This window comes from Papaver somniferum, chromosome 7 (assembly GCF_003573695.1).
Source record: "Papaver somniferum cultivar HN1 chromosome 7, ASM357369v1, whole genome shotgun sequence".
NCBI classification, from domain to species: domain Eukaryota; kingdom Viridiplantae; phylum Streptophyta; class Magnoliopsida; order Ranunculales; family Papaveraceae; genus Papaver; species Papaver somniferum.
The window spans coordinates 239,851,123-239,866,913 of NC_039364.1; the positions used below are offsets into that span (position 1 = coordinate 239,851,123).

The following is a 15,791-nucleotide window of genomic DNA, read 5'->3' on the forward strand; positions in this document are numbered from 1 at the left end:
AAGAAAAAACTAAATACTTACCTCCGTCCCAAATTAGTTGAGCTAGTATTACAATTTAAAAAAAAAATTATCCCTCAAACTATACCACGGATTGATATTCATAAATTTTATATCATTGAAAAGCATTTTAAAACACCTATGTGACGAATATAAACATGACTATCAAATCATATAAAATCAATTATTAATGGGACAAATTTTGAAAATGACTAGCTCAACTAATTTTGGACGAAGGAAATATAAGTTATTTTGTATACTCAATTATCCATTTTCAATTAACTGCAATCTTCCGCATCTCTCATCTGCGTATTTCTTGTGCATGGGTTGATTCCCCACCTGACTTTTTGTGTTTTCTTTTTGCTAATGATGTTGTATTGTTAAGGGAAGTACTTTTCCCCGCTTTGTAAGGCCCAATTAGTGTTGTTGTACCTTCTATGAATTCATGAAGTTGTTGAATTATTCTTATGAAAATGTTGTTGTAAAGTGTTGTTGTAATTATTGAGATTTGAAGTAAGAATCAAATGAAAATCACAAGGACAAGATTTATTACTGTACTTCGATTACATTTTTCATTGAGACAGGGAAGTTTCCCACGCGTAGGAGAAACTATACGGAAGGATTCCATGAAAATGACAAAGCAATGACAAATATTGCATGCCATTTTCTTAATTTAGTCATTTTCACGTACAATTAATAGATTGAAAGTCATTTTCATCCTCATCACTGCTGTCTCAGACTCAGATTACTTACTCCTCTCTTTAGTGCTTTGGTGGCTGATAAAGATGGATTCCCCATCCCTTTTTACTGACTTGTAAGGTACTTTGGAGTACTAGTAAGGTTTTGCTAGGTAAGTTTTTCTTCTTTTCTTTTGTAACCGGATGATATGCGATACTCGTGTTCGTGTAGGTCGCTCCCGTCGGTGCAATGTAAATAAATTGAAAATTTTGCGGTGGGTTTGGATACAAAATTTTAAAAGTGGAATTTACGGGTCCGGGGGATTTGGTGGAATTACATTTTCCTTGTACGTTTGGATGCCCAAATCTCCTGGAATCAAATTTCCTACGAGAATTCCTTTTTCAAAAAATCCTCTGTATGGAATCCGATCGAACTCTCCCCAATCTGTGACAGTATCCCCTATTTCATCGTCAAATTAAAGAAGCCAATTATACGTTTGATGGTCCTTTAATAATCTTCATGTAAATTACTGAGCAGCCTCACTGTCATTACAGACCATATGATGATGATCATTCACATGGTAGGGGCAAAAATTACTCAATTTGTACTCGACAATCCTTAAAGTTCAGGACAACAACAGAACAAATAGCACTAGTACTAGTACTATTCAGGATTTACAACAATGACAAAAAGAACCAGATTTTAAGCTTTACTAAAACTTTATGTTTCTTACAAATTTAATATCTTAAGCTGTAAAGCTCTAACCATCTCAACCAACTTCATTGCCAATAAGGCTCCAACCAAGCTCATAATAAAGAAATTGTTTATTAACCAAACAAGAAATTTACATGCGCTACATGCATGATTTGGTCTAGTTATTGGTCATGAACGTCGAACACTTGGGATGTGAAGACTTTGTGCTTGGACAATTCAACTAGTCATCGCTCAATATGATCATCCTTGAATAAGTCAAGTTTTGTTTTATCATATCTATTGTTATGAATTTGAATACTATTATCTTTCTAAGTAAGCAAATGAAGAGGTATGTGCCTCTGAATTTATATTTATATATTTTTTTATTTTATTTTTATATTCACTTATTTGAAATAAGAGAAGCATCTTTGTTCATAGAAAACCAAAATTACCATACATAGATTTCAAGTACATCAAGAATCAATACATACTACGAACAATAACAATATACTTATAACTAGAGGTGTAAATTGGGAGGGCCAGCGTGTTTATGGCACAACACAACACGTTAGAATTTGAGCACAATATGGCATAACACGTGACCGGCCCAGCACTGGCCCAACACGTTTGTTTAATGTGTTGTGATGTGTCAGACAAATAGGCACAACACGCGACACAACACAACACGACAGCGAAGAAAGCATGCCACGTCATGCGTAAAATACTACTCCCTCCGTCTCTAAAAGATTGGCAGGTTTGTGTGTAAATTTACACACAAACCTGCCAATCTTTTAGAGACGGAGGGAGTACACAATACATCATATTTGATGCATATTTCACAAAAGAATCGTTGTTTTAGCTAATTTCTGACCTTTTATTTTTGTTATGCTAATTTATTTCTGTAATAATACATGTACTAACTAAAACATCTCAAAACTATTTATTATCGAAAACATAAAATAAATGTGCTAGCACATCACAAAACGACATAACACGTTTATATTTTCGGCACAACACAACATGACACACCATTTAGCACAGCACGTCTGAATCTCTGGGACAGTCCATCCCAGCACGCAGCACCCTAAGCACATGACTTCGTGGGTTAGGCTGTGCCGGGCCGACACGTTTTACACCTCTATTTATAACAGTATAATATTGAAAAATTCGATAAAAAGAAGACAAATAGTTTCAGGAAACAACTCGATACAAGAATGACAAAACCGATTAAATCGGAAAAAAGGTGGTCATCTTAAAATGCATCGACCATTTGATAGGTTATCTTTTTAAGAGTACATACATTGCATACCATTAAGGTTAAGAACATCAAAGACAACAAACATAATGCCTTGTACCAATTTTGATAACGTGTAAGTTAATGTTTTACATTTTTAATTTATTTTCTTTTCTAAGACCAAAATGCCCCCAGAAAAAGGTGTTGTACACCAACACGCCTTGTTAGTTTTTTTTTTTTGAAAGATGGAATTTATTCATTAAGAATTCGAACTTACATATTTAGAATATCATAGTGGGTCTTATCTCTTAAGAGCCTAAGAGGTAAAGATTGTAATCGGGTGATATTTGCTTTTTGTTGAGAGGACTTTGTCGTTTTTTCCACGCTTTCCTTACATAACTTACATAGAAACATGTTGGACAACGTGATTAGGAGCTTCTATAGATTTTTGGTGATAAAAGACTGGATGGTTGTATGATACACCCGACTTCTTCATGATTCCGATATCAGCTGCTTGTTGGAGATGCGGTAAAACACTCTACATTTAGAGTGGTAGAAGGCGAAGGCTAATACTATTAACGCTTCTTGAAAGACTACCCACAAGAACAACCCAGAATTTTTTGAGTGCAACAGTTCCAAGACTTTGTCATCCTTAGTCGGTAAACGAAGTACCCGCCGGAGATAACCAACCCCAATTTCCTCGCAGTCGTCATTCCTAGTTGGTAAACTAAGTACCCTCCGGAGGAAGTCGCCGTAAAGAGGTTCACTTGGTACTGAAGTTGAAGATGACATATATAAGTTGTTGTGGAAGCAAGCTGACATAGAATCGTTTCCGGAGTCGAAAGGATCTTAACTCTGAAGAGTGACTCGTTGTCTGACCGATTTTAATATCATCATTTAGAACTAGATTTTCATAGAAATTAGTACACATAATCGCACACATGTTTACGGACATAGTAACTAAGACAGACACAAACATGATGAAACTAAACGAGTTAAAACTCACTAAAGCTAAACCTATAATAAGAAATTTAAAATATTTATTTAATAAACATAAAAGATAAGCCTCTCCCATTCAGGACAAACTTTCGGCAGAATATTTTCAGATCTCTTTTCCGTCTTATCCAACCGTGAAACAGCTTTTGTCCCTTCTATTATCACACCACATGTTTTTACTTTTGTGCCCTTGGACTCTTTCGACTTATTTTCTATTATTCCCCTGATTCCCCACAGCGTTGAACCATCGCTTGAATCGGTATCGAATTGAGTTGATGCAAAATTGATGTAGCGATATAGTTTCATGTTGTCTTCGTTAATAACTTTTCCATAGAAATCACAACCGCATGTTGCATTGGTAATGCTGATGTCCAGTCGTTGAGGATTATTGTCGTAGAACAAAATCGAATCGGAATCATCCAACTCACCAAGTCTTCGATTATAGTTTCATCATGATACTGTCTTATGCATTTTCCTATGGATAAATCAATTTGGATAGAATTGATGAGTTTTTCCTCTGATTTGGGGGGGTGGGGGATTTTTGAGTTGTAATTAGGGTTATCCAGTTCTGAAACACCCGGGATAATATTGATGTTATTGTGTACTTTCTGGTTGTTTCTATGTGATTTAACTTTTTGGAAGTTTAGATTGAATTGAATGACATAAACACACGTGGAGGTGTATCAGATGGTGGGAGAGGACATACCAAAGGTGGCATTCCCATGATCCAAACGATTTTGATTGAAACCTGAAATAAGATTCGTTCTGTAGTTTTCACCATTGATTTCTCTTGCCGGATGTAGAGAAGCTTTACCAGGAATTGCTGCCGACGATGAAAACAATCTGCGTTAGCATAACCCTGCAACAAAGCTTCAATTGTAGAAGCAAAATTCATGGTGATTCTAGACCGAAAATCTTTCTTTATCGGACTTTTCTAAACCAAATACACAGACATCTTTTCTTCCTAACCAAACTTTAAAAACCAGATCTGAATCAAGTTAATTTTTCATTTAAATCAAAACCCCAGATTAAAACAGGTTATTGATTAATGATTGAGGGTGGGGTAGTCATCTGGTAGCTTGAATAGAGGTTTGTTAATGGTGTAGGATCTGCTGTGACTCACGAATTCTCAGAGAACAGAGTTGCAGAGCGCAACTCGGAGGAAACCTAAAATTAAAGAAATACACATTAACATACTGGTTGTTGTTGAACCACCGGATCGGTTGGACCACCTGATTTCATCTTCATCCCACTAATAGAGAAGTCTCATAGTTTAAGGAGTAGTTGAGTATCTTACTTCCTTGTTAGGGTTCGCCTCAACCAAGCTGCTAGTTTTTAGTCTCACACGGGATATTAAAGTTCTAGACGGAAACTAATAACTACAACTAAGTTCGCTAGTAGCATATGTAAGATGATTGTGTACGGTGATCGTACGATGATGATTATGAGATGGCTGTGAGTCTTGTTATTCTCCAAGGTCACGCGAAGAACGTTAAGAGTTTAGCGATCGGCTAAGCTAAGCATAAAAAAAGACTAATGTGGAATCTTCTTACATTGACCGAAGAGATAATTCTTCTTGTTTTAATTTATTTTGTACGATTTTTTTTTTTTTTTGAAGCATGAGAAACAGAAAGAACAGGCCTGGATAGCTGTTGCACGTGGATATCTTGTACCCACATAGTCATTTAATAGAATTTGGTTGAGAAAGTATGCGATTGCCTGGTCCCATATTGTCGTCGATGAATTTCCTACTTCGTTTCCGTATGCTGCAAAGTTTGCAAGGCCATCTGCTGCTTGATTTCCTTCCTTATAACTGTGTTGAATAGCACAAGGAGGAATTTCTTAGATTCTTTGTCTTATTTCGGTAATCATTATTTTATCTGAGTTGATTTCACGGTCCCTAAAATCATAAAGAAAGTAATTAAAATATGTAAAGGAAAATTGTGTTGTTTTGATCTTTATTCTTTTTTCTTTTACCAAATTTGTCTTATCCTAAAAGTCCCATAAATCTAAGATTAAGTAGTCCCTTTCATATGTTTAAGATAAAATTTCTCTCTAATTTAAATTATTCAACGTCCTTTTCACCTTTGGGTGATACAATCTTTGATTATTTTTTTTACTTGTGCCTTTAAAGGAAACGAAAGCGTAAAACGGGAATAAACGAAATTTGATTCTATTACTAATCCTCGATGGAAAGTGACTAATAATTTATTAAAACCATGATTACACCCAAATATTTTAAACCAAAAGAAAATCAATCAAATAATTGAGTGAGTTTGGTTACACAAAGCCCATTCCATTTATTCTCAAAAATAAAATTATGGATAATTGAGTCAAAACACTGATCTTTAATGGAAATCTAGGTTTAATCCCTCTTCTTAAATTACCGGATATAGGCATATTATGATCCAGTTAATGCTCTGATTTAGATACCGATTTTGCTACTTAGTTCCATGAATCTATCATGTTCTCATCTTCATGTAAATGAACAATTTACTGTGATCAGATCCCGTTTAAAAATATATTCATTTATTTTCTATTAATATGGAAGAAGAAGAACTGAAAATGTTACTTCGCAGACAGAATAAATACACCACCCGATTATGGCAATTTGCCATCATCAAGTCATACTCATTTAGCCCAACATTCATCTCCTTTCCTTCATTTGATTGTTCATCTCCTTTCCTTCATTTAATTGTTCTAAGTAATTAAAATGCAGACGAATTTCAATTTTTTCCAAACATACACTAGCCGATTACGATCAATTTACCATTATTTTCATTTCGAAAACTACGACTTTCGATTTGTCTATTCTAAAATAATATATTAGAAATTAAGATACTAATGAATTGAATTTCAGTTAGTCAAAAACTACACCTTCCTGAACCAGCTCAGTACACGGTTTCAATTACTAGTTCATGATTCACAGCTCATGGATCTCTTAAAACTCTTTCAAAATTTAACCCACAAAAGACAAAAATAGAAGATCTTACGAGGAATTTCACATTTATTGAAAAATCTATATTCAAGGGCTATTCTGTCATTCTGCGTCCGCTCCAACAGAAAAGTTCCAGGGTTCAAAAGAAAAAAAGGGGTATTTATGTACTTAGAAAATGTTTTCCTAGTAAAATTCTGATTTTCTCGATTAAATAATAATCCAAAAGTAAAAAAACAATTATTCTCAATTTTTCAATTAATAGTTAATAATTAATATTATTATAAATATCCCTCTATTCTCTCTGAAAAACTCTCTTCTCTACATAAAAAAAATTTCCTCCGCAAAAACCAGTACTAGCTCTAGTACTCAACAATGGCGAATAACAAGATCCGAAAAATAGTTCAACTAAAACAAGTAATGAAGAGATGGAAATCAATGAGTTTAGGCAAAACACACCACCACAGCAGCAGATCTGATTCATCAGATTCATCCTCCTCCTCATCATCTTCATCAGAATCCGACTCGAATTCAAGAAACAGAAGAAGTTTAAAGAGAATTCCATCATCTGGGAATCTTGCAGTTTATATCGGTCCAGAAAGAAGAAGATTCGTAATACCAACAAGGTATTTGAATTTACCAATATTTGTTTCGTTATTGAAGAAATCTGAAGAAGAATACGGGTTTCAGTCTAACGGCGGTTTGGTTTTACCGTGTGAAGTGGTTTTCTTCAAGAGGGTGCTGAAATTGCTTGATAAAGATGAGAATAGGTTTAGGAGATTAGAGTTGGATGAGTTTTTGAATTTGTTTTCTGATACTGTGGATCCAAATTATTTTAGAGAAGGTACTACAGATTTTGGGTTCACTCCTCTGTTGCCTAAAACTAGGGCTTGATTTTAAGCTGTGAGTTTGATGATGATGAAGAAACAATGGAGGAGAAATTCAGTAGGGTTTGTGTAAAGACTGATGAACTTGCAAGAAAAAAGATGTAATGGCCTGATGAATGGTGTTTTTTCTTGTTTTTTTCTTTTTTTCATCCATGATTTCCTGTCTATTAATGGTGATGGGATTTCAATGAGATGTTTTTGTTTTTCTAGGGTTCTTTTTCTTTTAGGACATTAATATGGGGTTGGGTTAGAGATTGTGGGAAATGCAAAATTAGTGCAAAATTTCTAATGCTAATTAATGGAGAAAAATTAATGAAAAAAAAGTTTCATTGTTTTTTCACTTCTGTGATTTTAATTTGTAAGTAATTATGTTTTGTTTGATTTGTTTTGAGGTCCTTTTGAGATGCAGCTTCAGTTCAATTCCAAATGTCCATGATGATTCATGAAGAGCAGGCTTGTATTTCCAAATGTCACTGGTACAACGTATAAGGGGTGTTCTCCAAGTGTCAATCTGGGTGAGAGACCTAGTATTTCTTCATTTTTATTTTTCAAAAATTAATTTGTTATTTTGTGTATAACTAAAAAAAATGGAAATTCCTTCTTGAGAGGACTATGGAGTCATGGACTGATTGATTAACTGCTCTCCTTATCTCCCATATCTATGAAAAACAATGAATATATCACATCCATTGATAAGATTCTATTTGTGGGGCCCACAAAACGGGTCCCACCAGAAGATTTGATCCTTGGTACACTACTAGGGTTTTGCTTCCACAAAATATTTTGCTGTCCATCACAACATTTGGAAGTATCAAGCCTAGTTCATGACATAAAATGAGCAAGTAGAATGGGATTGTCTAAGCTTTGATGTTATGACATTATGCAGCTATTGGGAAAGATTAAGGAGCATAATCTGTTGCTTTGCTTTGTGTTAGGCCCTTGATGATACAATTAGTAGTTGAAAATGAAAGTCATTTTTCTAAAACCTTTTTTGAACCTAATCTTGATAGATTTTAATCTAAACCAATTTTGTTAAGGATTGGATCAGCTATTCGTTGAAAATCAAGTCATAGAATACCGAATACTGTGGTGGTTATGGATAAGTTGTTTCAAATGTTTCAATCAAATTGCCCCAACTGGATTAAAATTAGTTTTCAGTTTTGTCTATGATCCATTTGTTTAGGCAGTTTATAGTGAAGAATGACTAGGGAATGTGCCGCCCATCTGCTTTCCATATCATGTCACGACCGGCCAACTAGTGCTCTTTTCCTCGGTGACACTCAAAAACCAGTCCATTTTACGTGTTGTAAGATGCATACACTTGATTTTGACACAGTGCTCTTAATGTTCTTTGAAAAGGCAAAATCATATACCTTTTTCAGACTTGATTTTGATGCATACACCTGATCAAACCACTCTAATAGAATGTTCGGATATATATCTAAAAGTAATTTTTTGATTTCTAAAAGTCAAGAAAACAAAAAATCAGTTTGGGAAGAAAATTATAAGACAATTCCTATAAGTCGAAAAATTAACCTTTTGCGAAGCAAAATGGCTTAGCTTCTGATTTCTGATTCTGGTATCCAAACATGGTATAAATGTATTTCTTATCAAAAAATTATTGTGTACTCGACTTTTAGTACATGTTTGGATACTGCAAGTATAAGCGCTTATGCTTCTCTAGAAGCGAAAGCCATCCTAAAATTCAGAATGAATAAAATTTGCTCACACAAAATTCTCTTTGTACTTCTAATAATTGTTTGAAATTTTATCATCAAGCAAATTCTTTTTCTTTTTTAATTCTAAAAATCGAAAAGCAACTTATGAAAATATCGAAAACCTTGTTAGTACACTTGGGTCATATGATTAATTGAAACACCAAATTCATTCTTTACATTATATGGTTGATTGGTGCACTTCTTTTTTGTAAAGAAAATGTTGATTACTAAGATTCACCATTAGTCTAGTGCACTAGTAGCTGTTAATAAATAAAACTTTGGATATCTTAATTTCATTCTTCTGTCTGTCTCCAAATTTGATGGTTTGCCGTAGTTGTCGTTCCCTTTCACTTTTGTCTACCGCTTTATAATTATAATCATACTTAGTGCTAATCAAAGTCCCCCTTTTACAACTGTATGGCTCCCTTTATGACCTCCAAAGTACTCGATTAATTTTTGCTTTAATTTGTTTTACTTAACGTACTCTTTTTAAATCTCATAAGTGTTTTTGTCCCCTTATTTCATTACTTTCGTTGGCATTTAGCTTTAAAATGTTTTTATGCCCCTTCAATTGATGAAATATCACTTTTATGCCCCATATAATATTCACAATCTGAATATCATTTTTGAGTTATATGCCACTTTTATCTTTAGGCGCCACGAAAAATAAGATATGTTTAGGACCAGGTCAGCGAAAACGACCATGCAAAAATATAGCCTAATTGCAGTTAAGTATCATTTAGATAGTATACTAGTAGCGCGTTTGGATACAAACCAGTTTCTGACTTTTGCTTCTACAGAAGTAGAAGTCGGAAGCAAAACTATTTTGCTTCACAAAGAAAATGACTTTTCTGCTTCTAGAAATCGTTCTGAAAATTATTACCAGACTGATTTCTGATTTTTCGATTTCCAAAAATCAAAAAGTAATTTCTAAGTATGCATCTAAACACACTATAATAGCTTGACCGGAAGGTGCCCGTGCTCATATAGCCCGAGGCCGTGACACTCTTGTGAAAGGAGATTCCATGCTCATTAAAAACAGAAAAGGATGAATAAAAACGGAAATGACGGAAAGGGTAGGTGAAAGAAACGTTTCACAAGAAATCTTCTCAACAGCTTTAGAAAATTACGGAAATATTTTCGTCTCTCTCTCCTCGTCCTTGCCGTTGTACGGTACTACCCACGTTTCTCTTTCTTCTCCAACAACCAAAAAGTATCCCTCAAATCACGCTATGCACCATTCCGAAAACACCCTTACAACTTTAACTGAACCTTAGATCGCCCAAATAAAAAAAAAATCCTTACTATCCAAAATTGAATTTACCCATTCACCTGGCATATCAAATTAGTTGATTTTCTAGGCTCCACAAGTCTTGCTCTGCAGCCAGAGATAAACCGGTTAAGAGGTCGACAGTTCAAACAAGTTCCTGGGTTGTACTGTAGTACTTTGCTTTCTTACCGATGGATGGTAAATTGGTAATTTAGCATAAATATTTGTTTAAAAATAAGAAAACGGTTATTGTACGTTCAAATATTCCAAAATCACGGATCTAACAGAAACCACTTTATCTTCTCTCTTTATTTTATTCCTTTTTCTGGTAATATTACTTTTCCAAAGCTAACTGTCGGGTACAAAACCACTAGTGGTTTCATTTTTAACAGGGAATCAAAGCGAAGTTGTTTTACGTAGCAGGGATACAAGCGTGCTTGTTTCAGACGTGTCTTTCGTAGGAACGTGGATTCAACGAGGGGCCCAAGGTATTACGTGGCTTCTAGATGTTTTATGAGAATAGCCCAATCACGCCGGGCCCACCAATGCTTTGGAACAAATCAACATGCATCCCCATTTCTAGCCGTTTAAAATCGAACAAAATGAAAAAAAAAAAATCGAACAAAATGAAAAAAATTAAAACAAAAAACAATATAGTAAATTTTAAATTGGTCGCGAAAAATCTTATGGAAGAATAAAGTTAGAGCGTGATCAGCTGGAGAGCCAGGTTTTCTACGTTAGGGTGCAAAAATTTATTTTGGGGCGTAAATTTTATTTTAGAGTTGCAGATAGAGGTGTAAAACGTGTCCGCCTGGCACAATCCAGCCCACGAATTCACGTGCTTAGCGTGCTGCGTGTTGTGCTGGGCTGTACCAGAGATTCAGATGTGCTGTGCTAAACGGCGTGCTGTGCTGTGCCAGAAAAATAAACGTGTTGTGCCGTGATGTGCTGTGCTAGCACACTTATTTTATGTTCTCCAAAATAAATACTTTGGAGATATTTTAATTAGTACATTTTTATTACGGAAATAAATTAGCATAACGAAAATAAAATGTCAGAAATTGACTAAAACAATGATTTTTTTGTGAAATATGCATCAAATATGATGTATTGTGTAGCATTTTACGCATGACGTGGCGTGCTTTCTTCGCGTGCTGTGCTGTGCTGGGCCGCGTGCTGGACCGGTCACGTGCTGTGTCGTGTTGTACTCGAATTTTAACGTGCTGTGCTGTGTTGTGCCATAAATGTGCTGGCCCGTCCCGATTTACACCTCTAGTTGCAGAGAAGAAAAATCTAACTTAAATTAAAATTAGGCTTTGAACCCAGTTAAGCTAAGGGTATCTGAATTCAAGTGCACACCCCTACATTGAGCTGGCCCTGACCCTGATGATCTTCTGCCAGATTAAACCCTTCACTGGAGAGTGAGATTAAACCCTTTGCTAGAGAGTTGAGACATAGAACAAACTGTGCTTAGTTGAATGCCTTCTCCTCGCGTTTATTGTGCAGTTTTACCGTTAGGATTCTTTTTTGGATCTACCTAGAATCGGCCAAACACATCATGTCGCCTTATAATTTGCAAACCTCGACGGTGTTGGTGAAAACGTAGACTTTGTGGCACGAAGATAATACTTAGGCCGTAGGCCTAGTGTCCACTTTCATTGCTTAGACTCGTATTCATGAACAAATTGATCATCACGTTAAAAGAGAAAGTAGCTAGGAAGTTGTTGAATTTAGGGTTTTCTCCTTTGTCTTGTAGTTGAGAAACAAGGTCATGAGAGCTTGGTAGATTCGAGTTAAAAACAATATCCAAAAACTTTAGAGATTTCGCATTAGAAAAAAAGAAAGGATGCGATTCTAATCAAACAACCATTTTTCTAATCTGAGGTGACGAGTAATATATATATTTGCTGGAAGTATAAGTATATTTACACCAACGACAGCAAGAACTTTACACTTTTGGTGTAAACCATACATGTGTTTTTGAATTGTCCTTCGGAGTACCAATGATAACACTAGACTGTTGCAACCTTAACCACCTTTAATAAAGGTTATCATGCTTTTTCTCCGTTTCAAGCTAAGTAGATTCTTCAGTTCATCATGAATCATGTCTATAGATATTCTATCATTTAGATTGGAGATTAAGTTTGGTGATAGAAGGACAGTGGTTTCACTTTAAAGGTGACACCTTTTTTCACAGGTGAAGGACAGTGGTTGCATACTTGCATTGGACAGTGGAGGGAGTGGGTGAACGATGGACTATTGAGCAATAATTTTCAAAAAGAAAACATCAAATGGTTTGAGTTATTGTCCCTCCAGTTGAGCTGTTTTATGTATAATCTTCTGTTACTAACATGCTCAAAAAACACCTTTCACAGATGAAGATGGTCATACAAATACCAGATGAACTAGCCGGGGTTTATTTTTGAGTGGGTTGTGGGCGTGGTGGGTTTTGGGAGAGTTTTTGTTGCGATTTGTTAAGCATTTTTTGTTTTTGTTCTGGAGTTTCAAAAACTCACCGACTGGCTCATTCCCTGTATTCATACGTCCAGTAAGACGCATTTGATAACTACAATAACCTTTCACTTAATTAATTCTTTATTCTTTTATTTATGAAAAAGACATTTTTTCTGAAGAAAAATGTCATTGGGTATACGCGGATACTTGGGCTCCAATATATGGGCTAACTGCGGTACTATAAGAACGATTTTTTGGGACCATGATTTTTTTGGGACCATGGTTTTATTTTGGGTAAAGGCATTAGAAGTAATTCTAGGTCATCCCATATCTAGTTATTTATTTAATACCTAATCTACCCTCTTAATTAATTTTAGGTTATGATTAGTGAATGATTTAGTTAAAAACAATTAGTGAGATTAAATTAAAAGATGGGTTTATTATTAGTTGAGTAGAATTATTGAGAGAGTAGAGTTAGAGAAGATGAAGGAGAAAAACGTGGAAAATAATTTTTTTTTCCAATTCACTAAGTTTGAGTATTCAAATGATGAAAACTCATCTGATTCTTCATCTCCATCCTCTCCTAGAATATTTGTTAATCTTCAAAATGATCCGGATTTGAATTGGATTTTGAACAGTTCGGTTACTTTATATGAAGAAAAAGTAACCGAACTCATCTGAAGCTGTAGTTCGGTTACTTTATATGAAGAAAAAGTAACCGAACTCATCTGAAGCTGTAGTTCGGTTACTTTATATGAAGAACAAGTAACCGAACTCATCTGAAGCTGTAGTTCGGTTTCCCCGTGAGATGAACAAGTAACCGAACTCATCTGAAAGTGTAGTTCAGTTATTTGTCCCAAACACGCAGGTTACCGAACTCTCTAATAATTTCTAGGAGTTACAGCGTTATGTTCGGTTGGTTCTCAACTAACCGAACTTTGGTGTACAAAGTTCGGTTGGTTCGCAAACTGCATGCACTTTTTATCTAACCGAACTTTACGTAATATAAGAGTATATAAGTTTAAAAAGTTCGGTTCTTTCGCAAACTTGAACCTAACATCTAACCAACCGAACTCTGAGTTCGGTTTGTGCGATAAAATTGTGAAGTTACCGAACTAAACAAACAAAAAAAAAATGTGAAGTTCCAGCGTCTATTGGCTAAGTTCGGTTACTTTGTAGTTTTAAATTTTTTTGCGAACAAACCGAACTCTATTGGCTAAGTTCGGTTATTTTGGAACTCAACATAGTGGCCACAACAACACAGTTCGGTTAGACTGTATTTGTTTTTTTCAGTTCTAAGGGTGGAGTTCGGTTACTTTGTAATTTTAAATTTTTTTGCGAAACAACCGAACAGAGAGTTCGGTGACTTAGTTTTAAATCCAATAGAACCGAACTGTTCTTCGTGTTCTTCATTTTCAAGAAGTTCGGTTAGTAAACTAGGATTTTTTGGAAAATCGACCTAACCGAACATGGCTCTGTAACTCCTATTAAAACCCTATTTTGATGATTTCTATTCGATTGAAGCAATCAAAATCAAATTAAAGCGAAGGGTTTGTTGGAAAATACCTCCGGAGTGGTCCCATGGCAGAATCAGGTTGCGGCTGGCGTCTTTTATACTCGATAAAATTATTATGTAACCGAACTTAATTGTGATTGCGTTGATGTTGTTACATTCTTAAATAGGCGGTGGTGGTGGAAGGAGGTGGTGGTGGTAATCGGTGGTTGGTGATGGTGATAATCGGAGGTGGTGGTGGTGGTAATCGACGGTGGTGGGCAGTGGTGGTGGTGGTGGTAATCGGTGGTTGGTGGTGGTGATAATCGGAGGTGGTGGTAGTGGGCGGTGGTGGTGGGAGGAGGTGGTGGTTATGTATATATAGGTGGTTATTAGGTTGGTTTTAAATTAAATTAGGTTAAGGGTAGGTTAGTCATTTCAACGTTTTAGGACACCCCTTATCATTATAGGGAAGGTGGCCTAATAAAACCATGGTCTCCTCAAAAAAAACCATGGTCCCTAAAAAATCATTCTATTATAAGCGGAAAGTTCGTTGGCCTATACCTGAAAATCATGTAGACAGTATATTGGTCTATTTTCCTTGGCCTAATTCCACCTGTCAATTACTTTGTAATGGAATAATCTCTTCATTAGGGCTAAAAATGAAGCCCTATTATGTAGAGGTTATAATTCATTTTCAGTAATATTTTTTCTTCGTCCTATTTTCTCATTTGCTAATGGTAATAATTTTTAGGTTGAGTTTGATAATGTTTGAACTTTTTATAAAAACACTTTCAAAATATATTTATAGTAATCATTTAGGCTGAGTATGGAATATTTATATATTTATTTTTTTAGTGTTTGGTAAAGTTTTTGAAAAGTTTCATGCAAAGTAATTCTGAAATTCCCTAATTTTTAAAAGCGGGGGAGAAGGAGTTTTTCCTTTTAAAAACCAAACGCAGTGGTACCATTCTAGGCATTGCTATTCAAAAAGGTGTTGGAACCCAGCTTGTTGGTAGGTTACCAACCAAAAGCTTTGTATAATCATTTCTAGAGTAATATACATATGGTAATACAAAATTATTATTATTATTTTTTTTAATTAAAAAAATAAATAAAATAGGCTAGAAATTAAACTCAATGTCACATAAATCGGATTACACAAAGCTTTTTGTTGGCAGCCTAACAACAAGCTGGGATCAAATACCTTTTTGAATAACTATGCCTAATCTATGAAAAATAAAACTACCAAAACCACTACTAGCGTCATTACTAACTAAACAGTTCTTCAGACGCTTGAAAAAACATAAAGTGTCCTCACCGAGTTCTCCCAAAGTTGATAAAGCTAAGACTCCCAAACCATGGCCATGCGAAACACACTTGTCCAAGTATTTAGTGTGTTTGCGTGAAACAGCAGTAGCTATAGCTTTACCTGGA

At 35.2% G+C, this 15,791-nt stretch overlaps 1 protein-coding gene across 1 annotated transcript; it reads left to right on the top strand.

Moving 5' to 3' along the window:
- Positions 1-6,866: 6,866 nt before the first annotated feature.
- LOC113293559 (auxin-responsive protein SAUR71-like) lies at positions 6,867-7,753 on the top strand. The gene has a single exon (XM_026542163.1). It carries the CDS (start codon positions 6,909-6,911, stop codon positions 7,425-7,427), a length of 519 nt encoding a protein of 172 aa, XP_026397948.1. The 5' UTR covers positions 6,867-6,908; the 3' UTR covers positions 7,428-7,753.
- Positions 7,754-15,791: the final 8,038 nt, after the last annotated feature.